The sequence below is a fragment of the Rhipicephalus microplus genome, unplaced genomic scaffold, assembly GCF_043290135.1.
Source record: "Rhipicephalus microplus isolate Deutch F79 unplaced genomic scaffold, USDA_Rmic scaffold_34, whole genome shotgun sequence".
Lineage (NCBI taxonomy): Eukaryota > Metazoa > Arthropoda > Arachnida > Ixodida > Ixodidae > Rhipicephalus > Rhipicephalus microplus.
In genome coordinates, this window is record NW_027464607.1 from 2,449,042 (window position 1) to 2,475,012 (window position 25,971).

The 25,971-nt window shown below is 47.6% G+C and overlaps 1 protein-coding gene across 1 annotated transcript; it reads right to left on the bottom strand.

Moving 5' to 3' along the window:
• Positions 1-15,124: 15,124 nt before the first annotated feature.
• Positions 15,125-15,508, bottom strand: LOC119164624 (THAP domain-containing protein 2-like). Its single transcript, XM_037416847.2, has one exon. The coding sequence runs from the start codon at positions 15,506-15,508 to the stop codon at positions 15,125-15,127; it is 384 nt and encodes a 127-aa protein (XP_037272744.2).
• Between the last annotated feature and the right edge of the window lie 10,463 nt (positions 15,509-25,971).

A 25,971-nucleotide genomic window follows, 5' to 3' on the forward strand; every position in this document is an offset into this window, starting at 1 on the left:
TCAGGAAAGGATTTTCTACTTGTACTCAGCTGGTAAATACAGTTCATGATTTCGCACTATCTGTAAATTCTGGAAAACAGGTAGATGCAATTTTTATGGATTTCGCTAAAGCTTTCGATACGATCTCTCACAGTAAATTACTCTTCAAATTGGATTTAATTCTTAAGAATACTCAGCTTCTAAATTGGATTTCCGGTTATCTTTCGAATCGAAAACAGTACGTATTTTTCAATGACCATTGTTCTCGTACAGTACCGGTTGACTCGGGTGTTCCCCAAAGATCTGTGCTCGGACCCCTCCTCTATTTATTGTTTATAAATGATATATCAGATGATATACCTGTAAAAGTTAAGTTATATGCGGATGATTGCATCCTGTACTCGGAAATAGAAAACCATGCTGATCAAATTCATTTAAACGATGCATTTCAAAAGGTCATTCGTTGGTGCGATAAATGGCAGATGTCAGTTAATTTTAAAAAGACCGTTTTCATGAAAATTTCTCACAAACGTAACACTCTTCATTTTGCATATTCAGCCAATAATGTCTTTTTTTTTTTGCAGGAGGTACAACACTACAAGTACCTTGATCTTTGGATTTCGAATGACCTTAACTGGACTAGACATATTAACAATGTAATAAGCTCGTGCAATTACAAATTATTTTATCTTAGACGAGCTCTTAAGCACTCCACTCCCGCCATTCGCCTTGTTGCATTTAATGCAATTGTTCAACCTACTTTAGATTATGCATCTATAATTTGGTACACTTACACCAGAAAAAATATCAGCGAAATGGAAAAAATTCAAAAAAGAGCTGTTAGGTTTATTTATAACAGTTTTGGTCATACTTCAATAACATGTTTATTAGCGAAAGCTAACCTCCCAACACCTACACAAAGAAATATAGTATTGAGATTAAAATTTTTCTTTCAGTTAGTTAAAGGTTATTTTAAGTTAGACTTATCCCATATACTTCATTTGTCCACAGTATATACCACAAGGCAGAGGCATGCCTTTACAATAACCCCATTTTCCACCCGTAATAACAAATTCAAGTATTCGTTCTTCCCTAGGACAATTACCGAATGGAATAACCTTAGTAACGAAGTTGTTTCCCCGTCATCCTTGAACTTTTTGCAGCGCAGCTCTAGCAGCGAGTGTCTAATTTCCATGACATGTGCTCCTGTTGTTTATTTCAATCACTGTAACCATTCTCCACTTGTGATCATCTTGAATTTAGCGCTCATTTCCCTATATGTTCTTATGCCGGTTTATTACAAACCACTGTTCTTTTTCTTTCATTATGAAAATGTGTAAATGCCTTACCTGTTTTATATTTGTTTGCCGATTTGTAAACTTATCAAATGTATATCCACCCTGCCAAAACCCTATGTTAGGGTTGCAGTATTCATAAATAAAAATAAATAAATAAAATAGCTTCGTCCCCTTCTAGCCTAGCATCTTGGGCTGTAGTTATAAAACTCTGCTCTAGGCTCGTCTCATTTCTTAGGGCGTTTAGATGGTTTCAAACTTTTGCAGCTGCCTTTCTATCTTTTTTATGTACTTTTGCCAGCCACTGAGCTCCCTTTCTTCCAATATTTTCATTGATCAGAAGGGATGCATCCCTTCTACAGGTTAGAAAGGTTTCCCATTTTCTTTCAACATCGTCTGTCGGTTCATCCCGCTGCTTAGCATGTCTGTGTTCCCTAGAGGCTTCCTTACGTTTTGCTATGGCTCTCTTGACTTCCTCATCCCACCAACTTTTGGGTTTGTGTCTTCTTTTCCGAGGTGACTTGTCACACGTCTTAGCAAGCTCTAGCTCAAAGAGTCTAATTAGATTCGTGTATGTCCACACTGTCTTATTATTCTCCGTGATTACTTTCTCAATTTGTTAAGTAGCAATTTCTATTTGCCTTTGTGAATGAAAATTTTCCTGTAGTTGCTCATCTTGTCTCCTTCCCGATTTCGCTGCTCTTCCAAAACTTAGCTTGATACGTTTGTGATCACTACCCAGACTTCTGGAGCCACCTATGTGCATTTCCCTGAGCTTATCATACATCCTATGTGACATCAGTGCGTAATCTATCGTTGAATGCAGCCTTCCTACCTCCCATGTTATTTGCCCTTCACACTTCTCGGTACTGTTGCAAATGATCAAATCAAGCCTTTCACACATATCCATGATCATTTTGCCTGTCGGGTCGGTATACCCATCTATATCTTCTAGGTGCGCATTCATGTCTCCTAGTATAATTATCTCGCACTCTCTTCCTAACTCCTGAATGTCCTTTGATATACACTCTACCATTGCCTGGTTTTCCTCTCTGGCCTTTGCTCCCGTCCACAAGTACACAATGAATGAATGGATATGGCTGTACCCTTAAAATTGGGCGGTGGCTAGCGCCACCAAGCCGCAATACTTAATGAACCAAAAACCATATTTATTTATTTTTTCCTTAAAAAGTGAATTTGAGGATTCCTACTTTGCAGTGAAGAGTTTAATTTTCACTCGTGCCTTGACTTTAGCCACCAATCAGATAACCTCCTTCTAGTTAAGTCTACCCGCTTAAAGTCTATTTTGCCCTCCCTGTCCCTAAAACCCAGTGCTTTAAAAACTCTGCGCCATCATCCTGAACTATAGGGTGAAGCCCTTTACAGACCATTATCAAGTGTTCGGCAGTTTCTTCTTCTTCTCCACACGCACTGCTTACCGTGTCTACCCCTTCCTATTTGGCCCGATATGTCTTGGTTCGCAGTACTCCTGTCCTGGCCTCAAACAGTAGAAAACTATCCCGAGTATGGCAATTTCCTGCTTAAAAGTTCGATAGATCTCTAGTTCAGACTTCTTAATTATGCCCATTGTCCACATGTCAGTCTCCGTTTCCTTCACTTTCTTCTTAACCGATAGTTTTTTTTTTTGGTTTGGCCACCTGCTGTTTTCCAAGGATTTACCAGTCAACTTTCTGGTTCGCTTCCTCCATTTCGTATCGACATTTTTCATGTACAACTAGCTGAAAACCTTCTTAGCCCAACGCTCCTCCCCCATTTCTCTCAATCGCTTCTCAAATTTTATCTTGCGGCTAGCTTCCCTGCCCTCAAATGATGTCCATCCCATATCACTTTTTACTCCCTGATTTGGTGTATTCCCGTGAGCTCCTAAAGCAAGCCTACCTATTCCACGTTGCTTAATTTCTAATCTTGCTTGAACTTCTGATCTCATGCACAAGACCGCATTGCCGAACGTCAGCCCAGGAACCATGACCCCTTTCCATATTCCTCTCACAACATAATACCTATTGTAATTCCACAGTGCCCTATTTTTTTATCCCCGCTGCATTCCTGTTGCCTTTAGTCGTCACGTATATTTCGTGTTTCCTCAGGTACTCGGTCCCATTGCTTATCCATACGCACAAGTATTTGTATTTATCTGTTATCTCTAGCGTGACCTCCTGTATTCTAAGATTACTACCTTCGTTGTCATTGAAAATCATGACTGCTGATTTTTCCTTACTGAACCTAAAATCTAACCTATCTCCCTTATTTCCGCAGATGTCCACCAATTTCTGCAAGTCTTCCTTGTTGTCGGCCATTGGCACTATATCATCTGCGTACATCAATGCTGTTAGTGCCTGTTCAATGAGTTTTCCTTGTTTGACGAAAGAGAGGTTGAAGCCAAGTCCACTTCCCTCTAATTTGGCCTCTAATCGCCTGTAATCTTTGTAGATACATCATGAATAACAAGGGTAATAGCGGACACCCCTGCCTAAGTCCCCGTTTCTCCTTTGTGGGCTTGGATAACTGTTTTTCTCACTTTATAACTACCTTGTTACTTTTATAGATTTCCTTTAAAAGATTAGTGACTCCATCTTCCATACCCAGTGTGTCTACCCGCAGGTCGCGGGTTCATATCCCGGCTGCGGCGGCTGCATTTCCGATGGAGGCGGAAATATTGTAGGCCCGTGTGCTCAGATTTGCGTGCACGTTAAAGAGCCCCAGGTGGTCGAAATTTCCGGAGCCTTCTACTACGGCGTCTCTCATAATCATGTGGTGGTTTTGGGACGTTAAACGCCACAAATCAAATCAATCAACACCCTGTGTGTCCCGTATTCCCCACAATTCCTCTTGAACCATGCTATCGTACGCTCCCTTGATATCCAAGAATGCTAGCTGCAGGGGCCTGAGTTCCTTTTCTGCTATTTCGATGCACTGCGTCAGTGAGAACAGATTGTCTTCCAACCTCTTGTGTTTCCTAAACTCATTCTGCAGTTCCCCCAGCACCCCCTTATCCTCTATTCATGCCTGCAGTCTTTCCTTTATAATCTGCGTCGCCAGACCACTGATGTCACTGTTATAGGACGGTAGTTGTTTATGTCAGTTTTGTCCTCCTTTCCTTTATAGATCATGCTCATCCTGCTAACTTCTTGGGAAAAATTTTCTTTCACGATTGTCAATACATCCAAAATGCTGTTCGAATGCAACTTGCGGCAAGAAAAACACTCCGTAAACATGTTTTCTAGCTTGCTAACAAAACTGTGCAGGTGGCTATATGGATACAACAGCCCACCTTTGCCACGAAAATTGGTTAGACGGGCGAGCTGAAAAATCTTCTCCTTGAGCTGGCATCGTGAGTAGTGCTATGCAACTTCGCAGTTTGTTTTCATGACACACTTTCGCGCAATATAGCCAGCAACATAAAAGATCAGCCTGGAATCACTTCTAGCAATATGCTGGTTGTGGTCAATAGGTGCTGGCACGAAACTAGGCTCATCCACAGTGCTTGCACTGCCAACTGAATCGTCTTGTGGCAGTATGTCAGTAGCAGCATCGATCTCCACCAATGAAGCTAGCTTGAACTGGTCACAATTCCCCAAGCTAACTGTTTTCACGAGACCATAAAGTGACAGACAAGTAATGGTTAGCAAAAACTGAGTTGGCGTGGGGTGGTTGTTGCTGTCCGATGACTGACGTATAATACCAAATAAATTTTCTAATGGGTCTTGGCTGGTCTTTGATGTCATTATGTATTTAAATGCTACTCCCTGTCAAATAAGAAAGAATTTCTAGCACACTGGTTATAGTCACACGCAGTCCAGTCACTGTGGAGTCACTCAAGAAGCCTCCTGTGTTATTTGCATGAGCTTCCCATTCATTTAGGTACACCAGGAAATCCTTCAGCAAATCGACTTATCTTGATCCTGGGCGAAGAGCTTCAGCTGGGTACCGGGACGTCATTGCACATATCACGCTGTGTATCTTGCTGAAAGTGAAGGTAAATTTGATTGTAGAGACAAATTGAATAGCATTAGTAACGGCTTTTAAAAAACTGTTCTGTAAAAATTACACCTTGAACCATGATTAAAATGCTGCCTCACCTGAAAAAGAGCTGTGTCAGAGTTGTGCTTCCACATATGCGTTCCAACTGTTCTTTATATAAATGGAGTGCTTGAAGAACCTTCAGCCCAAAGAGCTGAAAGGCAAACGACACTCTCATTTTTTCAAAGGTTGAATGTGGCACATCGTGATTCCTGGCATGGCTTTCAATATGACGTTGCAGGAGTCAATCTTGTGGGCCTCTTTAACATGTTGTATGGTGACCTGTAGAAATGCAGAATTTTGTGATGAATTGTTATCATATCCGTATAGTTGCCTCGTATTTTTAAGCTACACGTAACAGCCTAATCAGAAGATGCACAGTCTTGTCCTCAATGAAGAAAGCGAAACTACTCAGGGTGTTAAAACGCTTAAAATCGTGCATGCAAATATTTTCATGCATGAACAAATAGACAACAAATGTCACTATATGGACCGTGGCAAAACTTACACGGCCAGCTGGGGTGTTCAATCCAGTCTTCAACAGTGAATTTCTTAGGCACTTAATTAAATGCGGGAAGTCCGACACGAAGAAGAGGTGCCCATATGCATCAGTTGGGCGTTAGACCTTACACTTCACTGCCTTCGCACTTGCTCCAATGCCCAATCTCTTCCACATGTTCCGGTTTCAACTGGCGCCGTCGCAGGTAACAAAGTCGACGAAAAGTCCACTTTTTTCTGCCAGGATTGTTGCCTCAACAACCACTTTCGCAAGAATGTCCCCCTTCATATTGCCATTGGTGGTGAAGCACCCAATAATCTGGCTCCATTTACCTTGGAAAGGTACAAAAAGGATTACCAGTCCATGGTCGGAAGGTATGCTTTTGTGCGCTCCTGTAGTGAAGGGTCCTAAATCTACGAAGCCCTCGATTGCCCCAGTCTTTTTCACTGCCAAATGCTTCGACAATTTTTACTCGTCAATCAGCAGCCCACTGTGTCGTTTGCAGAGATCTAGGTTGCCCGTCTTTTCTTTCAGTTGCCTTAAGACCTTTTCATCAAAGCCAAAACACGCGCGGTAAGAAGTCATGTAGCGCTTTAACGTGGACTAGCTGGGGAGACTTAATATGTTGTTCTTCCAAAGATGCTCATAAAGGCGAGGACTTTTCATCTTCATTATTACACATTCCAATATCCGATTTTTTGCATACTTTTGCCCAATTTTTTTCACCCTGGCGGTAGCGAAACACTGTCTGACAGCTTCTCGTTGTCTTGGTGGAAGACACATGATGTGTTTTTCGAGGGTTTCTGTTTTAATTGCTGCATTTTTTCTTGCATTTTGGCGAGGTCTTCCTTGACACATGAAAGATGATGAACAAGACGCCTGTTCTTCTGGGTCACAGTTCTCAACTTTCGCTTATGTGAAGAGCAGCTCTTGACACGCTGGCTCTGAACTTGCGACCGTCGCATGAGCATAGCCCTCCTCAAATATTTGCAAGAGACTCACTGTGCCCCTGGAAAACAAAAAAAAATTACGTTAGTAAGTGTGACAGAAAATAGCATATAGTTCGGAAGAGCATGCATGGTAAGTTAAAAGTCGTCACAAGATAGTTACTTTTTTTGGCAACCTTTGTCATACAGCTCCTACTGTATCCGTGGCATGAAACAACTTGGCCCTTGAGTTTTTGAGTGAACCACTCATCTTCATAATCTCTTGCGATATGGCACCACCACATAACATTACAGAGTTTGTTTCTTCGAGGATTGTCTCAGCCTCGGCTTCACTTCGCACTAGCACCTCTTTCAGCAAGGTACCTCTAGCGTACACCTTGCAATAGACGTCAGACGAAGAGGGAACGAACATCACTACTTTTTCTGACTGTACCTCGATTTTTGCAGTCTGCACGGTTGTGCAGTAGACGATGCCGTCGTTTGCCGAGAACTGGTGCTTGCTCCAAAATAGGGAAGGAAGTCTCAAGGATCCAAACAAGTTTGTGCTGGCTTGTTTATTGTTTGAGCTTTCTGCAACAGAGTGTAGATCACCCGATATATTGTCTGGACGCGCTCCCACGAGCTGGGCACATGTCGCAGGCGTGGTTTGTTGTAGTGGTTAGAAGGTGCGAAAAGACACTTAATTTCTGCAACCCGGTCGGGAGCATGGCGCAATGCCTTTGCAGGCGTTTCCGTCGAGCTTATGGCGCAGCCATCAACAGTCGCGCCAATGGTACTAGAACGTACCTTCTCGCCTTGAACGCTTCCCGATCGCTTTCTCTTTCCGGTCGGTCTTTCTTGTTGTGTCTTTTTTGTCAAATACGACACCAAGTTAGGCAGGATTGTAGGCACAGCGTCCTCTCGTAGGCAAGGTTTCCCACGTAGTGTGCGTACTTCTTTCCCTTCGATTATATGCTCGTAGTCCTGTAGCACATACTTCGTCTCAAAATGAAGATCACACATGGCAGATGTGCCGTCCAGGGCTTTGTCCTCTCGATGCGAATTTCTTTCTCATTGCTTCCTCAGGGCTGCATCCTTCGGAACGCCGAACAGAGACGGATTCTTACTGCCCTTCACGTGGACGTAACCTGTACGACAGCCTGGCCCAAAAGTGGTTTTGCCGCCGCCGAAGCATTTTAACCTCGCTTGAGGGTCACTGCTTGTCAGGTCACATCACTGTTCGCCGAAGAACCTAGGGGATCGAGGATGCAAAGCGCGATGAGTTCTTAAAGTAACAAAACTCGCACACACCGACCGCCACTCCAAGCAGCCAGCAACTGCCCCAGCGCCAACGCTCGCCACATGGATGGATGGATGGATAAATGAATGGAAGGATGGATGTAGCTGTACCCTTTAGATCGGGCGGCGGCCACCGCCACCTAGCTGTAATACTTAGTGAACTAACCATTAGATTTATCTTTTTTTTTCTTCAAAATAGTGAGGTTGAGGATTCGTACTTCGCAGTGAAGGGTGTAATTTTCATTCGTGCCTTGACTTTAGTTACTAATCAGATAACCATTTTTTAGTTAATTCTACCCGCCTAAAATCTATTTTGCCCTCTATGTACATAAACCCCAGTGCTTTGAAAAACTTTGCGCGATCATCCTGAACTATACAGTGAAGCCCTTTACAGAACATGATCAAGTGTTTGGCACTTGATTATGTCTCCTCCTCCTCTCCACATGCACTGCACACCATGTCTACCCCTTCGTATTTGGCCCGATATGTCTTGGTTCACAATACTCTCGTCCTGGCCCCAAGCAGTAGAGAACTACCCCGAGTATTATCATAGATCGTTTCCTTGACAATTTCCTGCTTAAAAGTTTGATATATCTGTAGTGCAGACTTTTTAATCATGCCAATTCTCAACATGTCAGTCTCCGTTTCCTTCACTTCCTTCTTAATCTATAGTTCTTTTCGGTTTGGTCACCTGCTGTTTTCTAAGTATTTACCAGTCAGTTTCCTGGTTCGCTTCCTCCATTTTGTATCGATATTATTCATGTACAAGTAGCTAAAAACCTTCAGAACCTATTTCTCTCAATCGCTTCTGAAATTTTATCTTGCTGCTAGCTTCCCTGCCCTCAATTGATGTCCATCCGATATCACCTTGCACTCCCTGATTTGGTGTATTCCCGCGAGCTCCTAAAGCAAGCCTACCTGTTTCACGTTGCTTAATTTGTAATCTTGCTCGAACTTCTGATCTCATGCACAAGACCGCATTGCCGAAGGTCAGCCCAGGAACCAGGACCCCTTTCCGTATTTCTCTCACAACATCATACCTATCGTAATTCCACAGTGCCCCATTTTTCATCACTGCTGCATTCCTGTTACTTTTAGTCGTCACGTATATTTTGTGTTCCCTTAGGTACTCGGTCCCATTGCTTATCCATACGCCCAGATATTTGTATTTATCTGACTTCCTGTATTCTAAGCTCACTACCTTATAGTTATCATTAAAAATCATGATTGCCGATTTTTCCTTACTGAATCTAAAATCTAACCTATCTTCCTCATTACCGCAGATGTCCATCAGTCTCTGCAAATCTTCCTTGTTGTCGGCCATTAGCACTATATCATCTGCGTACATGAGTGCTCGTAGTGCCTGTTTAATGAGTTTTTCTTGTTTGACGAAAGAGAGGTTGAAGCCAAGTGCACTTCCCTCTAATTTGATCCATCGTGAACTTGCTTACAGCGCAACACCAGAAAAAATACAGGACAGTGAAGGAGCAAAAGAGAAAGAAAAGACGGCGCTGACTCACAACAGTTGTTTATTGGAAAAAAACGGGGTGAAAAGTGTATATATAGGTACTGGCAGCCTACATCACAACATGCGCAGCATCCGCCAAACATAAGATAGGTCGCATTTGCCCGATGGTTGATCATGCGCTGAGGAACAAACAAGCCAAAGGGAGATGCACTGTGAATCATAAAAACAAGTACATCGCATGCGTAAAAAATTTTGTATTTGACTCTATTATCGTGTGGTAGGGAGTACGTGGGACAAACGAAACGATGGGTTAATGTTAATTTAAGGGAGCATGAGTTATCTCATCAAGGAATCGTGCGACTTCATCTGCCGGAATATTGCATTCATGCGGTTGTCGTCCCATTTTTGAGAAAACCACCATCATGTTCAAGCATCCTAACCAGCTAACAAGAGAAATCGCTGAGGCATATCATATAAAGATAAGGGGGAGCAAGTGCGTTAGTGAACCATCCGTCACACTGCATGAAAAAGAGTTAGGTAATTTCGGCCAATCTTGTTTTTGCCATGAGTGTGATAACGTCACCTCGGTGCACCTCGTATTCTGCGCATGTTGTGATGTAGGCTGCCAGTACATATATATACACTTTTCACCCCGTTTTTCCCAATAAACAACAGTTGTGAGTCAGCGCCGTCTTTTCTTTCTCTTTTGCTCCTTCACTGTCCTGTATTTTTTCTGGTGTTGCGCTATAAGTAAGTTCACGATGGATCCTAACCAACTGGCCCAACTTACCGTCTTATTCCCTCTAATTTGGCCTCTAATTCTTGTAGGTACATCATGAATAACAAGGGTGACAGTGGACACTCCTGCCTAAGTCCCCGTTTCACCTCTGTTGGCTTGGATACCTGTTTTTCTCACTTTATAACTACCTTGTTACTTTTATAGATTTCTCTTAAAAGATCAGTGACTCCATCTTCCACACCCAGTGTGTCTAGTATTCCCCACAAGTCCTCTTAAACCACGCTATCGTACGCTCCCTTGATATCCAAAAATGCTAGCCACAGTGGCCTGAGTTCCTTTTCTGCTATTTCGATGCACTGCGTCAGTGAGAACAGATTGTCTTCCAACCACCTGTGTTTCCGAAACCCATTCTGCCGTTCCCCCAGCACCCCCCCATCCTCTATCCATGCCTGAAGTCTTTCCTTTATAATCTGCATCGCCAGCCTGTAGACCACTGATGCCACTGTTATAGGATGGTAGTTGTTTATGTCATCTTTGTTCCCCTTTACTTTATAAATCATGCTCATCCTGCTAAGTTTCCATCCATCAGGGACTTCACCATCGATTATAGTCCTGCTCACTGCATCTCTCAAAGGCTGTTTCGACTTCGGACGGAATGTCTTTATCAGCATAATTGGAATGCCATCTGGGCCTGTTGATGTACTACTTGGAACACTCTTCTCAGCCCTTTCCCACTCTCATTGTGAAAATTGAGCCATTGTGCCACTTGATTCAACCCTGTCTATCGTGGTGCATAAGGCACTGCTTTATTGAAATTTTTCTGTCACCCTTGTTCTTATATATTCAATAGCTTCGTCCCCTTCTAGTCTAGCACCTTGAGCTGGAGTTATAAACCTCTGTTCTAGATTTGTTTCATTTCTTAGGGAGTTTAGATGGTTCAAAAATTTCGCAGCTGCCTTTCTGTCCTTTTTATGTACTTCTTCCAACCACTGAGCCCCCTTTCTTCTAATCTTTTTCATTGATCAGGAGGGATGCTTCCCTTTTAGAACTTAGAAAGATTTCAGATTCCCCACTTTCTTTCAACATCATCTGTCGGTTTACCACGTTGCTTAGCATGTCTGTGTTCCCTAGAGGCTTCCTGGCGTTTTGCTATAGCTCTCCTAACTTCCTCATCCCACCAACTTTTGGGTTTTTGTCTTCTTTTCCGGGGTGACTTCTCACGTGCCTTAGCAAGCTCTAGCCCAAACAGTCTAATTATATTTCTGTACGTCCACACAGTTTTATTATCCTCAGTGATTACTTTCTCAATTTGTTTAGTAGCAAGTTCTATTCCACAAGTACACCACACAAGGAGTCCACAAGTACACCACACAAGGAGTGTCATCTGCCCAGCTACTTTCCCTCTTAACCATAAATGTTCCATGCATCCCTGCTTGAGTCTCTGCCAACCCACGCTCTTATGTATAAATGCACCAATTCCACCCCCCTTTTTGCTGCCTTCTGTTCTATTGCAATATTCCCATACGTAGTCCGGATTTCAGGGTGGTTGCTCCATGTCCCGAAGATGTGTCTCCACAACCTCATATACCATCAGCTCCTCCTGCATAACTGCTCTTCTATCTCTTCCCACTTTAAACTATTCCTGCCACCCTGCATGTTAGTATAGCCTACATCTGACTTAGCTCGGCCCTTGTTCTTATGTCGATTTCTTCTCCCGCGGACTTCGTGTGGCTTGAATATTTGTGCCCCTTTAGGTCCGTCTTTGGCTACACTGTTGGCCTCAGGGCTCTCGGTCCCCCTAAAAACCTATGGCTTGGTGACTCATTCTTTTACCGGCCCTCCTGCCCGTCGCACCACTTTAGTGAATGCCATCCTGTGCAAAGGGGCAAGCGCCGGGCTCGTACACGTCTTGGTTAACTTCCATTACGCTGTATCTGAGTTGCCGGCTCAAACCCTTGGTCACACAATTGGCCTCCACAACCCTCCTTTCAATCCCACGAGGCTGCCCCCAGACCTCTGGGACTGTGCATATGGTCACATGCACACTCCCAAAGGTTTCTCGGAGCTTATGCATCCCATCCTCTTTCTTTGAAGGTTCTGATCCTTGCCCTTCAACACACCATTGAGCCCAGCATGAATAATGACTAGATTTTCGCCCTCCATGCTGTTTTCTACAACCTCCTGAGCTTTGGCCAGTGCATCCACCATGCTCTTCCCTGACTATGCCTCCACCCTTACTCTACCATCTTCCTTCACTGTGTTGAAGACGCCATCCCTAACCCTGGCCCCGTTAGAGTCCCCCACCACTAGGACCCTTCTACACTCCAATCGCTGGCTTCCTGTTTGTGATGGCGCCCCTGTTTGCTTCACCTGTTTCTCTCTCTGCCGTCTGTCCTGTGTTTCTGCCCTGCTGCGCCACCGAGCTGTATGTTCTCGGAGCCTCCGTGCCGTGGCCAGACACTACGGCTCCCTGACCTCCCTTCTGGCCTGTTTCTTCCCGCCTGTCGCCTTCTCCGCTACCCACGCTTTCCGTCTCCCACTGCTCGGGGCCGGGGCAAAGCGCCATTATCTCCTGCACCCGCTGATCTAGCTCGGTCCGTCCTTCCCGTTCTTTTCGAAGGTGGCCCTTCATTTGCTCTAATAGGCTGGCGGTAGCCTCTTCCCGCTCACGCAACGCTCCTAGCTGTTTTTGGAGTTCTATCCTCTGCTCCTGTTCCGCCCTAAGCTCCCACTGAAGCCCCTTGATGCTAGCCTCCATGCGCTGCACGGTCGCCTTCAGTGCCTCGCACAGCCTGCACACAAAGCTCGCCTTCTGTGCGTAGGCCAAACTCGTGAATGCTGTCTCATCTAAGTAGCACCAGCGCGTGCATTCTTCGCACTGCGCCAGCTCACTCTCGCTCGTGGTTTTCCTAGCCTCTTTAGCCATCGTCCGCCCGACCATCGGACCGAGTGCCCGACAGGCCTACGTTCAACCCTAATCCCGCTATCCAGCCGCCTCCGTTAACTCTCGTACTTCAACAACTGTTTGAAGCTGCCGCCTACACCGCACACAACGTGTTCAATTTCGCTAGTAGCTTCTCACTAGGTCCCCTTCGTGTTCGGCTTTAGCTCTTTAACAACTAACCGGGCGCCCCGACCTTCTTCAAAACAGCCGCCTAGCCCGTTCACGTGGTCAACGTTACTACAACGTTGCACGTGTCCCACTCCTACAATTCTCGCAACGCTAATTATTGATTAGGAGAGAAAAATAATAATGGTTACACAAACACAAAGAAATGAAGAGAAAATTATCTTTTGTTGCGCGCTGCTTCTGCACCAACCAACCTTTCCCGACCTTGAATCCGCATAACAGGTGAAGCGCGCGAAAACACGTCCGCACAGCTCGGAAGTAGGGCGAGCCCTACTTCCATTTAATGCGGTGGTAGCGCCGCACCACGGAGGCGCGCTGAAGCACGTTTGTGAGACACACGACTTCCTCTAATCTATAGAGGAGGTCGTGGTGTGACCACGGCCGCCTGGATCGGGGTGCGCGGTGGTGTTGCTGTGGCCGTCCCATTCAGAAGTGTGGCGCATTTAGAAGTGTGGCAGCTGGGGCAAGTTGGTATCTCATGACGATAGTTATAACGCGAAGAAAAAACGACGACACAGAGACAAGAAGGACACGAAAGACACGAGCACTCGTGTCTTTCGTGTCCTTCTTGTCTCTGTGTAGTCGTTTTGTCCATAGAGTTTCTCAAAATTAACTAGAGGGCACTTTGGCGCTGCGATCGTTCAGCGACCATGGGAATGATGGGTAGTACACACATTTGCCTAGTCTTCGTACTTGCGGGTTGCGAATCGTACTTGCGGCTTTGTTTATTGCGGTGTTTAGGTTTTGATTTGAAAGAAAGATTCAACCCTTTTGAACTTTCTGACCCAATTTGGAAAGGTAAGTAGAAAAAAATGGGTGGTGAAGTGCAATCGCTGAACATTCGCTGCTTTTTGTTTTGTGAGAAAAAAGCTTTAAGCCACATGAACACACACGAAGCCAAAGGCAGGCCAGAAGTACGAAGATTAGACAAATGTGTGTACTACCCATCATTATTCTCATGCTCGTTGAAGCGCCGTGCGTTGCAGCTCCCATAGACACTAGCTCCAGAGTTCCCTCTAGTAAGTGTTGTAGGAAACTCTATGGTTTTATCCTTGTGCTATAACTATAGAGAAGGCGCAATTGCAGAAAGGGGCGTGGCCGCTGCTTGCGCCGCACCGCGGCGCGCGCATACTACTCCCCCCCCCCCCATTCCTTTGCTATCTATGTGGAAAGGTTTGCGGTGCCTTGAAAATATTGGTGTATAGTAACCGTGGGTTAGCATACCACCTTCCCCACCCTCACAAAATGCACATAAAAGAATGGACAGCGGCTATCGCTATATTCTTTATTTTTGTGCGTGTGTGCGCCAGTTCCTGTCTTGATAATGGTGCTCGAGTGCGCTATGGCACGTAAAGCTCGCGCATTGGCATTCCTTCTATAGAAGGAATGCCATGATGATTGTCTTATTTTGTACTTGCCATGTTTGTGTTCAAGCGGATTTGCAAGCACTACACGTTCACGGTGCATAGAATAGTCTATTAAAAATAGAATAGTTTATAGTATAGCATACAACAGTTTAGTTTATTTATTTATTTTCCACACGTCGGAAAACGCACATGGGATGATTTTGACTGTAGTTTGAGCTGCGCATCCTGTTAAATTCGCTGGATGCCTATTCTCAATATTTTGGGGGCAAGTCTGTATGTCATGAGTAGTTTCAGACTCCCGCAAGGTTTCAGAACTCGTGGGTATAGGTAGATCACAGACGTTGGAACCAGCTGGTGGCTTTCTTCACGGCCACTTGGTGTTCAATCTTCGACACTGTCACTGTTCACTGTGCAAAGAATGACCTTCGTTGCAGGAACTGCACACGGTGGTTGTTCCTGCTCCAACTTTCGTCGCTTCTGTGGTGTTTGCGGCTGCATATAGGTGTGGTAACCAAGAAAGACACTGGGAACAGCAGTCCTCTTCAGACGCCGTCTCTTGGGTGAATCGGAAGAGTAGTCATCACCCACAAAATGCAATGAGCAGACGACGCTACTGGCGGGCTTGTCGTTTGGAATGAAATCTTTCCTGGATATGGCTTTAAGCCACTTTTGCTGGATAGCCTGGTCTGCAGGAAACTCATGGAAGTTTACACCAAGCATTTTCTTGGTGCTTGACTTGCAGTACGGCACGCAGCAGTACGGCATGTTTCGGAAAAAGACAGTAAATCACACACGAAATCTCAAAGCAGACCAAAAAAAAATTATTTGCCTGAAGTCAGTGTGGTATGACAACGTGAAAATGCATATGAAAACATGTATGCAAGTAGCAGAAAGTCGTATCAGCAGCCGTTCAGCCAAAGAACCGGTAGATTAGTTCGAATCTTGCGGCCTGTGCTTAAATAGGAACGTCGCATTCGCATCACTGTCATATCGTGGGAACTTCAGAATGCAGAGACGTGTGCACAAAAAAATGTTGCCTATCATCGGCAAGGTGAAAACGACTACAACATTAGCATTACCACAATTTAGTTTTCCAACAACGTGTTGCTCTCAAGACAGCGCTCGACCGCAGAACATAGCTATGCAGTGTCGTCAACGACAAAGTGCATTTCCATAAAAAAAGAAGCACGGCGCGCGCCGATACAGGCGGCCGTGCGAGAAACGAGTGCCAAAACAAAGAATGAGAAGCATGGCAAATCACGCACTCGGCACAACAATGTGTCGTGGCATTTGAACGCGCAATGCAAACGAAGTCGCCTAAGCCAACACCACCTAGAAAAACTGAAGGCCCCCGCGCCACCTCTTCGCCCAAGTGCCTAGGTCACCAATCTCAGGTCACCGCTCGGATAGCTCGGCAACAGTCTCGCCCAACGTCTGTATCACGTGGGGGGTTGGTGATGGCGCCGTGCAGGTCGGACGCGTTGCGATCGGCTCCAGTGATTTCTTCGCTTCTTGGGGTTATGTGAGGCCGCATTCACCCGAAATTGGGTCGCAACGGACTTCTAAGATCACCGGGACGCTGTGGACATAAGAATCACACCGGTGGGTTGACTATTTGTACATTAATAAGTGACTTTCGTGACGATGACGCTGAGTGTGCAGCTACAGAGGCCGTCGTTCGGCCCGGCCGCGCCGTTGTTTTCGTGGTGCACAGGCACCACGTCTCAAACGGAAAAGGACTTGTTCTCGCCACATTAAGAGATGGAAGATGAATCATCGAAGACCCCGGGGGACGCTGAAGAGGATAACAAGGATTCCGGGTGGATTACGGTGACTAAAAGACGATCGGAAGTGAGGAAAGCCAGTAGAGCTGCTGGCGCTGGAACGCCGGCGTCAAAGACGAATTCTCAAGAACCTACGTCCGGCCGTCACAGCTTCAGAGATGTCAAGAAAAACCCTATAAGGGGAAGCCAGATGCCACCGTTGTCATGTGAAGAAACTAAGATCATCGTGAGGCCGAGAGGTGGTCTGTGTATTAGCAAGTCTGGCACGTCTGTCGTGGCAGATGCCATATGGAGTGCGGCGGGGCTCGGTCCGGAAGAGAGAAACACGGACACAATGTGCCCTAATCACCTGCAAAATATTATGGTCATCAATACTTTGAGCCAAGAGAATGTTAAGCGCTACGTTCACGTTGAAGCTATTACTGTGGCCGGACAGTACCACGAAGTCAGTGCATATGTTGCTGCTCCACATGCCACCTGCAAGAAAGTCATCCATGGGAGCCCTCTTAGTGATGATCCAGGAGCCATCGACCGGAAGATTGTCAACGCGAGAAAGCCACTGGCCCTCGGAGCAAAAAGAATAAAAAATACTGGCGTAATCATAGTGCTGTCCGACGGGTACAAGGTTCCCAATTATGTTTCCTATGGCGGCACCCTCATCAAGGGCACTTTATACAGGAAGCAAGTTGATGTTTGCTATGCCTGCGGCCGACTAGGACACTGCTGTGACGTCTGCCCGACGCCTGACGCTTCAGTCTGCAAGGCTTGTAGACAAGTTCTCAAGCAAGAAGAGCATCATGTTTGTGAACCAATATGCAGTTTGTGTGGCGCAAAGCACCTCACCGCATCCACCAGGGAATGCCAGCACCAATATCGGATACTCTTGTCGTCAGGCGCATGCGAGGCCTTAGGGCTCGCGCCCTTCGGGAGAGGTCTCCATCCGTCAATGTCGATGGCTTCCTCGAGCTCAACGACTGTCATTAGCAGGGCCAGCCCGGACCATCAGCTCCTGGAGGCCGATTGAAATCACGAGGGAGATCCAGAACCAGAGGCAGCTGCAGGAGTCGTTCTACGTCCAGATTGCGTCTCGGATCCCGTTCGAGATCCGGGGCCCGCTTCATGTCCAGGACACGGTCTCAATCCAAGGGTGGCACAAGACCACGTCCCAGCTCCGGTGCCTGTTCCGGATCCGGTCTCGGAGCTGGCCAGGGAAAGACTGACGCACCGAGCACCAGACCGGACCCCTCGTCCAGGACAGATTGCAGGCACGAACGGGGACTCCAGCTGTCCGGGGCAGTCCACGCCACCGAGGACCAGAGCAGGGGCAAGTCAAACCTAACCTGGGCCGACAGGGTTCGTAGTAATGACGGTGAGCAACCCATGCAATGCGACCCGTCCCCAGAGCATACTAAAGACGCGGAGATATTACGACTAAAAAAGGAAAACGTCGAGCTTAAGGATACGCTTACTAAAATGCCAAATGAAATGGCGGAGTTTAAAAGAATGCTGAGCACGATGCACAGCAAAACTGAAGGCGAAACCACCGATACGCCGGTTCCGGCTCCTATTGGTGATGGGCCCATGGCAACCAAACGAAGAGCGGTAGTAAGCAAGCTTAAGAACACGGAATCTCAAGTCGAGGAGATTAAGCAAACGCTGGTTACAATTACAGAAAACATTAAGATGGTGGCAGGGAGTGTAGCTAGCCTCACGGAGAGTGTTAGGCAGATGCAGGCTGCACTCAGTGACCCAGTAGAGGGGCTTAGGGCAATGAATGAGCGCATCATTGCGCTAGAAATTCACGCCAAACTGCCTAAATCTGCGCCACAGGGTGCGTCGCCTGGGAACGTGGAGATGCTCATTCCCGTACACGTCGAGAGCCGAGGAGCTAATTATGAAGATGAACCGATTTTTCGAGCCCCACTGGCCCCCCAGGGCGGTGATCAAAGTAGAATTCATAATGAATAGCGATAAAGACGCTGTCTGTATTTGGCAGTGGAACTGCAGGGGGTACGCTGGTAAAAGAGCACCCCTGCAGCAGTACTTTAGAAAAATAGCGAAGAAACCTCAAATTATAGCACTTCAAGAGACCTTAGCCTTTGCAGCGTCCCTTTCTGGTTACAGGGCAGTCCCTGGCCAGTCAGGAGGACGAGGTGTCTGCACACTTATAAGTAAAAAGTTGACGCACGTCGCCCACAACTTGCAGATGGCCAGATGCAATATCGAATATGTAATGGTAGAGATCCTACTTCACACACCATGGCGCAATCAGCGGAAAAAGAGTGTTCTTGTTTTGAATGTCTACAGTAACCCCAGGCACAGGCGCCAGCAGTTCAAGACGTTGCTTGAGAGGGCAGTTGAATTAACCGGTCCTCGGCCCCTTGTCCTAGTCGGTGACTTCAATGCCCCACATGACTTATGGGGATACGCGTATGAGACGAGAAAAGGTCGCGACCTCTGGCAGGACGCCACCGAACTAGACCTTACCTTAATCACTGATAAGGCTTTTCCTTCACGGATAGGCAACTCTGCGACCAGAGACACGACGCAACACCTCGCTTTCATCAAGAATGCCGAAAAGACTACATGGGCCAACACCACCATGGATTTTGGCAGCGACCACTACATTCTGCAAACTTCTATTATAGTGGACCATAGCAGAGTCCGAGAGCTCACGCTGGTTGACTGGGATCTTTTTAGCAGCATTCGCGGTACAAGGGCCAGTGCTCCTGACAATTTCGAGGAATGGTGCGAGGGCATCCGCAGAGATACCATCGCTGCCACCAAGAAGATAAAGACAGATTTAAATGTGAAGAAGATGGACAGTAGGCTTGCCCACCTGCTCGAAGCCACGACAGCTCTATTTTCTCGATGGAAGAAGCAGAGGCACAACCATGGACTATGACAAAGAATATCAAAGTTGAACAGAGAAATCGAACAACATTGCGGCACACTGTGCAAACAGCAGTGGGACGAGTTGTGCGAGTTCGTCGACGGTCAAATCATAAATGGAAAGTCCTGGCACTTTCTGAAACACCTCCTGGACGAGCACAGCACTAAAGCCAACCAGAGACACACTTTATCCCGTGCCCTTCACAAAGCCACCAAAGAACAGGGGGTTGACGAACTCGTTACCCGATTAGTTTCCAAGTACCTGCTGGTCGAACGAGAGGACGAAGACGGCGTGTTCCCAGAGTATGGCGGTCCTCGTCTACCTGAACTAGACGAAGACTTTTCAGAGGCTGAAATCAGGAGAGTAATACAAATGCTCAATCGCAAGTCGGCACCAGGACCAGACGGGATCACGAACAGAGCCCTCAGAAACCTCGACGACGCTTCCATGCAACGTCTAACTGGTTTCATCAATGAAGCATGGAAAACGGGAAGGGTTCCTGAGGAATGGAAGCTAGCTGACACCGTACTGATTCCCAAGCCAGGAAAGCCTCCTTGCGTTGAGAATCTTCGCCCCATTTCCCTCACGCAGTGCGTGGGCAAGGTGGCAGAGCACGCAATTCTCAACACACTTAAGGACTACCTGGAGGGAAATGAGATTTATACGCACAATATGATTGGGTTTCGTACCGGCCTTTCAACGCAGGATTCAATGCTGCTCATTAAGCACCAAGTCCTTGATGGATACTCTAGAGATACAAAGGCTCTTCTTGGCCTAAACCTAGAAAAGGCCTTTGACAGAATCAAGTACGAATTCATCTTGGAGACTGTAGTGAAACCCGAGCTTGGGCCCAGGCTGTACAACTACATCAAGTCCTTCTTGTCTGGAAGAAAAGCGAGGCTGCGCATCGGGAACTTCTTCTCTGACGACGTACCACTCGGACATCGAGGCACGCCCCAGGGGTCCGTGATTTCTCCGGTGCTGTTCAATCTCTGCATGATCGGACTGTCGAAAAGACTGGCTAGCGTGGACGGCATCAAGCATACCATCTACGCCGACGACATCACAATCTGGTGCGTTGGCGGCAGCGAAGGCCGGGTGCAAGATGCCCTTCAAGAAGCAGTCGCCGAGGTGGAATCGTACTTGCGCCATACGGGACTCAGATGCTCACCCGCCAATTCGGAGCTCCTGCTCTATAGAAAAGAACGAGGTGGCTGACCTAAGGGATGGAAACCCGTCGAGGAAAACGATATACATATTTACACGAGTGACGGCGAGAAAATCCCGAGGGTAGACACCATCCGTATCCTCGACATGTTTATTGAAGGGTGGCAACGGCACTGCTCTGCGCAAGATTGTCGCCAAGACTGACAACGCTTTTCGGCTCGTCAAAAGAGTCTCCGGGAGACATAGAGGCCTTAAAGAAGACAATTTGTTAATGCTTTTGTGCTCTGCCACTTTACCTACACCGTTGCCATGCACAACTGGCTTAGGTCGGAGTGGGACAAGCTCGACGTGATTATCAGAAAGACCGTCAAGAAAGCACTGGGGCTTCCCGTACGCACACACACCAAGATCTTGCTCGCGCTCGGTGTGCATAACTCTGCTGTCGAGATAGCGGAAGCGCAACAACGCTCGCAGCTGGCTCGCTTGTCCACTACGATGGCTGGTCGGCGCATACTTGGTGAGCTAGGTTTTAACCCAATGGAGTTGGAAACAAATAACGTGCGTATATCAAAACATATACAGGAAAACGTCATTGTTGCCCCAATACCCCGCAACACTCACCCTGTACACAATGAGGGACGTCGTCGGGCAAGGGCGACGGCTCTACTGAAACAACTGGGAAAAGGTGGCGTAAAAGCAAGTTTCGTTGACGCTCCAGCATATCGAGACGGCAAAAAGTTCAGAGTAGTGGTTGTGGACCAGACGGGCTCGACTACGAACTGCGCCACGGTACGCACAATGAATCCCCAGGTGGTCGAACAAGTGGCCATCGCACTCGCTCTGCTACATGGTCGGTGCGAAGAGGTGTACAGCGACTCCAAATCCGCAGTCAAGGTCTTTCAAAAAGGCCGCATATCAACACAGGCAGCTAGGATCTTGAACAGCTCCACCAGCGATACGATTGTCCCTCACACCATACATTGGTTCCCCGCGCATGTCGGCTCCGTACATTGGTTCCCCGCGCATGTCGGCTCCATAAACAGCGTTGCACTGAACCCGAACGAGCCGGCCCACACAGCAGCGCACGCGCTCACTGACCGCGCTGCTCTCGACCTGGGCGACGGCTCCAGTGCCGACGACGTAGGACATAAAAACACACCTACTACACACAACAAGAGTACATGGCGAGGCGGGCATTCCCAATGCCACATTCAAAACTCAATAGAGCACAGGCCGTCTCGTCGCGCTTACTTCAAACCCATTCGTACCTGTCGTTAGCTTACCTAAATGCAATTTATCCTCACAAATTCCCCGATGCCGCCTGCGCCGCTTGCGGGCAGACCGCTACGTTAGCACACATGCTCTGGGAGTGCGGGTCGCTTGAACCGACTTATAGCAAACCCGAGTGGGATGCGCTTCTGCACAGCCCAGAACTTCAAGACCAAATCCTGGCCGTCCAGTGTGCCCGCGACAGGGCCGTCAGGCTAGACCTGCCAGTCCCCACGTGTGAGTAACCGGGTGACGCGTGGCAACCTCAGCGTCTGCACTGGACCATAATAAAGTTGTTCACACTCTCACTCACTCACTCACTCACTCACTCACTCACTCACTCACGTGAACGCACAATCGGACAAGAGCAGCTACGGATGCCTCGCAGTGGCTTCCGCAGTGACTCTGGCTTGTACCGAAACAATTTTTTTTTAGTTTTGTAACAATTAAGGCGCGAACGTTGCCAAAGTTTGCAGTATTTAACTATTCGGTTTTAATCAGCCAACCGCATTGTCAAATAACGGCACACCATATTGCTTAAACATTATTAAACAGCCACATTCCCACGCGCTTCGGTCGGACTCCGTTTCACGTTTGCAGCCCACAGTGATCGAAGCTATCTAATGGAGCAGTTGGAGTCGCTCGTTCGCATGTGAGTGTTGTGTTATCGTGTTTGTGCATAGGGGGCTGACGCAGACGCGCTTCGCTATCAGCGGTGACCCGGACTCGGACTGTTGCGCTTCGTGACGTCAATGCTCGGTGTGATAGTGGCTCGATCATGTATATAAGCAACCGCTCCTTTTCCTTCCTGGTTGTAAAACAGTTGGTTATGTGACCGAATAAACATGTGTTGCACATAGCCACCGTGTGCTGCCTGCCGGTCTCGTCCCGGTTTAGACGAAGATATAATAGGGGCGACGAGGGTGGGACCCGTGTGAATCTGCACTGCCGACAGACGCCAGGCACTTTTGGGAGCGGAAGACTTTAACATGGCAGCGGCTGGCAACTTCGAACCTTTCCTCGAGGACGGAGACGAGAATTTCGAATCGTACATCGAGCGGTTCGAGCACTTCCTTCGGGCGACCCAGGTGAGCGACGACCTCAAAGTTTCGGTGCTGGTTACCGCTATTGAAAAGAAAACCTATCGCACGCTTAAAAATCTACTAGCTCCCGCGAAGCCCGAGGAGAAAGAATATGCGCAACTAATTCAAGCCCTCAAGAAGCATTATGCTCGGGAACCCATAGTCATAGCGGAACGTTTCCGATTCAACCGCCGGATTCAGCAGGACACAGAACCGGTGGCGGGCTTTGCGTTGGAATTGAAGAGTCTGGCTGCCTCCTGCAATTTCGGGGCATTTTTGGATGAAGCTTTGCGGGACCGTTTCGTTGCCGGGCTGAAAGACGAGACAACGCAAGCAGAGCTTCTGAAGAGGGCCACACTGACGTTTGCAGAGGCGGGCGAACTAGCCCAAAGTATAGAACTAGCCCGTTCCGAGACGAAGAAATTCCAGCCGGAGGGGCAAGAACTGGGTGTCCACGCCGTACAACGACAAGCTCTGAGTTCAAGGTCGGGACAGCCGCGTGGAGACTACATGGAAACCGAGCAACGAAAGAAACAACCGGTTGGGCTTGCTGCCGCTGCGGAGCCACCTCCTACACCGACGAAAGGTGCCCGTTCAGGAAATACCGCTGCTGCGCCTGCAAACGAGTGGGCCACTCGGCAAGAGCGTGCCGATCGTCCGCCAGCACCGTGCACTATGCGGAGGACAGTAGTGGTGAGGACAATATTTTGCTACAGAATGTATTTCCGTGTGACGAGAGTGTCCGAAACTATACTGTAAACGTATGGGTCGGGGGTCGTAATGAGCCTTTGCAGATAGATACGGGCGCGTCTGTTTCTATCGTCCCTGAGACTCTCTATCAGCGACACTGGGCCGGGCGACCGTTGTTGCCGTGTAGCATAAAGCTAAAAGCCTATGGGGGAACGCCGTTAGCGGTTCTGGGCAAGCTGATGATGCCGGTAGAGCACAACAACCAGGCAGCGACGCTGCCTCTGATCGTGGTCCGTACGTTGCAAAAAAGTGAGACTGCGTTGCTAGGGTGAGACTGTTTGGAATCTCTTAAATTGGATTGGTTGAGTGTGAGTGGGGTGGGGATCGATCGAGTAGCTAGCTTGCTTGAAAGCTTCTCGGAAGTGTTTGAACCAGAGTTCGGACAGATAACGGATTGTCAAGTAAGCTTGTTGCTCAAGGATGGCACAACACCAGTCTTTTGTAAACCTCGACCGGTGCCCTTCGCACTCCGAGATTCCGTTTCCCAACAATTGAGGGCCTGGCAGAACGCAGGGGTGATTGTTCCCGTCCTAAAAAGCGACTGGGCCACGCCACTTCTAGCATAGCACCTTGAGCTGTAGTTATAAACCTCTGCTCTAGGCTCGTCACAATTTTTTAGGGAGTTTAGATGGTTCCCAAATTTCGTAGCTGCCTTTCTATCTTTTTATGTACAAAGTCTAGGCTGGCCAGCGCCACCTTTCATAAGTTCTAAGCACAAATATTATAGTGGATAGCCACTATACAAATATTATGGCACAAAGGCCCCAAATCTCGGACAGCATGGATCGGCCGCCTTGTAAGGTCCACCTTCGCAGGAACTCACGGTATCCGCACAGCGGATACTCTAGCCGTCGAGTGAAAATAGGCCAAAGTGCGAGCACCAATAGCGATTACATTGTTTCAGCCCACCGAAGAAAGAAAGGTAGGAGCGGCCCTGACGTCACTTGTTTGAAGCCACGATCAAGCCGGAAGTCGGCCATATTGACTGGGACAAATTCTCCTCTCTTGTTTACATATGATTGCGAAGCAGAAGGCGCGACTCCCACTCAGTCTCAAAAAGCACGTGGCCTGCGCGCCGCGCCCGCCGGTGCTATCCGAAACCAACGGATTCGATTTCAACACGCTGTCCTGCCGCGATATGGTTGACAAAATTTCTTCGTGTGGGTGTTGTACTCTTGCACTGCCGGCGTTTCCGATAAACACGGCAAGTTGCACGTTAAGCTTTTTTTATGTGATGTGTTCTTTGTGAAAATAAAGATGATATTTTGGACATTGTCGTACGACGAACCAGGCACCGAAATTTGTACAACTTCTTTCAGATCACTTTTTCCTCCTTTTGCGCTTCTTTTTAGGTTTATGAAATTTTCGGTCAAGCTGTGGGCTAGACACAACGATAAAAAAATGTCTACACTGCAGTAAACCTAGAGGTCTGTAATTATGCCAGTAAAGTCGGCGTTGGTGGAGCTTGCATGCATGGCGGCCCCTTGAGTTTGCGCCGGCCTCTTTGTTTTCGCCCTTCTTTTGTCCGACGCGCACTGGTTCCTACGGATATCCCAAAGGCCATGATTTCATTAGGACGAAAGCAGCGAAGACCACCAGAAAGTGCGTGGGAAGACGTCTCCAGTGTGATTCACGTGCTCTAGTAGCTACGGAGAACGCAGACCAGGATCGCGTTAGGGCGAAAGGTGGGAAACTTAGCCGAAAGAATGTGTGAGAAAAGGTCTGCGGGAAGCTTCACGCGTCGACACAGCCGCCAAGGACAGCAGGGAAAGCCAGCCAAATGCGAGGGAAGATGTCTGCGGGGTAAGTGTCTAGTCATTAGAGTAAATTAAAGAGAAGGCGCTTTTTTTCTTTCTTCCTTATATGGAACACAGCTCAGCGCCAACCGACAGAAATGGCGTTCTGTGGTTTCTAGTTCAGACACCTGGGTACAACCTCCACCGGAGGAAAATTGCGTAGCTAACAATACGGCACAAAGAATGGATGCTTTCGAACACCTGCAGTACGCCACGCTTAGGTGCGAGGCCCATGAAAACGCGCGCACCGCCGCTGGACTGCCTGAACGGTGCCGCACCGCACTACCTCAACAATAACAAAACGCCGCCATTATGCCCAGTGAATATGGCCGCTGTAACGTAGTTTCCGCCACATTTTATACGCCCTTCTCAGGCTGGGCATGCCCTCTCCTACCTTTCCTTCCTCGGTGTTTCAGCCAGATTACCAAAGCTATAATGGCCTGGAACATAGAAACTGAACATATACCAGCGCCCCCCCCCCCCCCCC

What these genes read in the sequence shown, in the direction of transcription:
- LOC119164624 (XM_037416847.2), bottom strand. Translation starts at nt 15,508, where the DNA reads ATGCCGTACTGCTGCGTGCCGTACTGCAAGTCAAGCACCAAGAAAATG.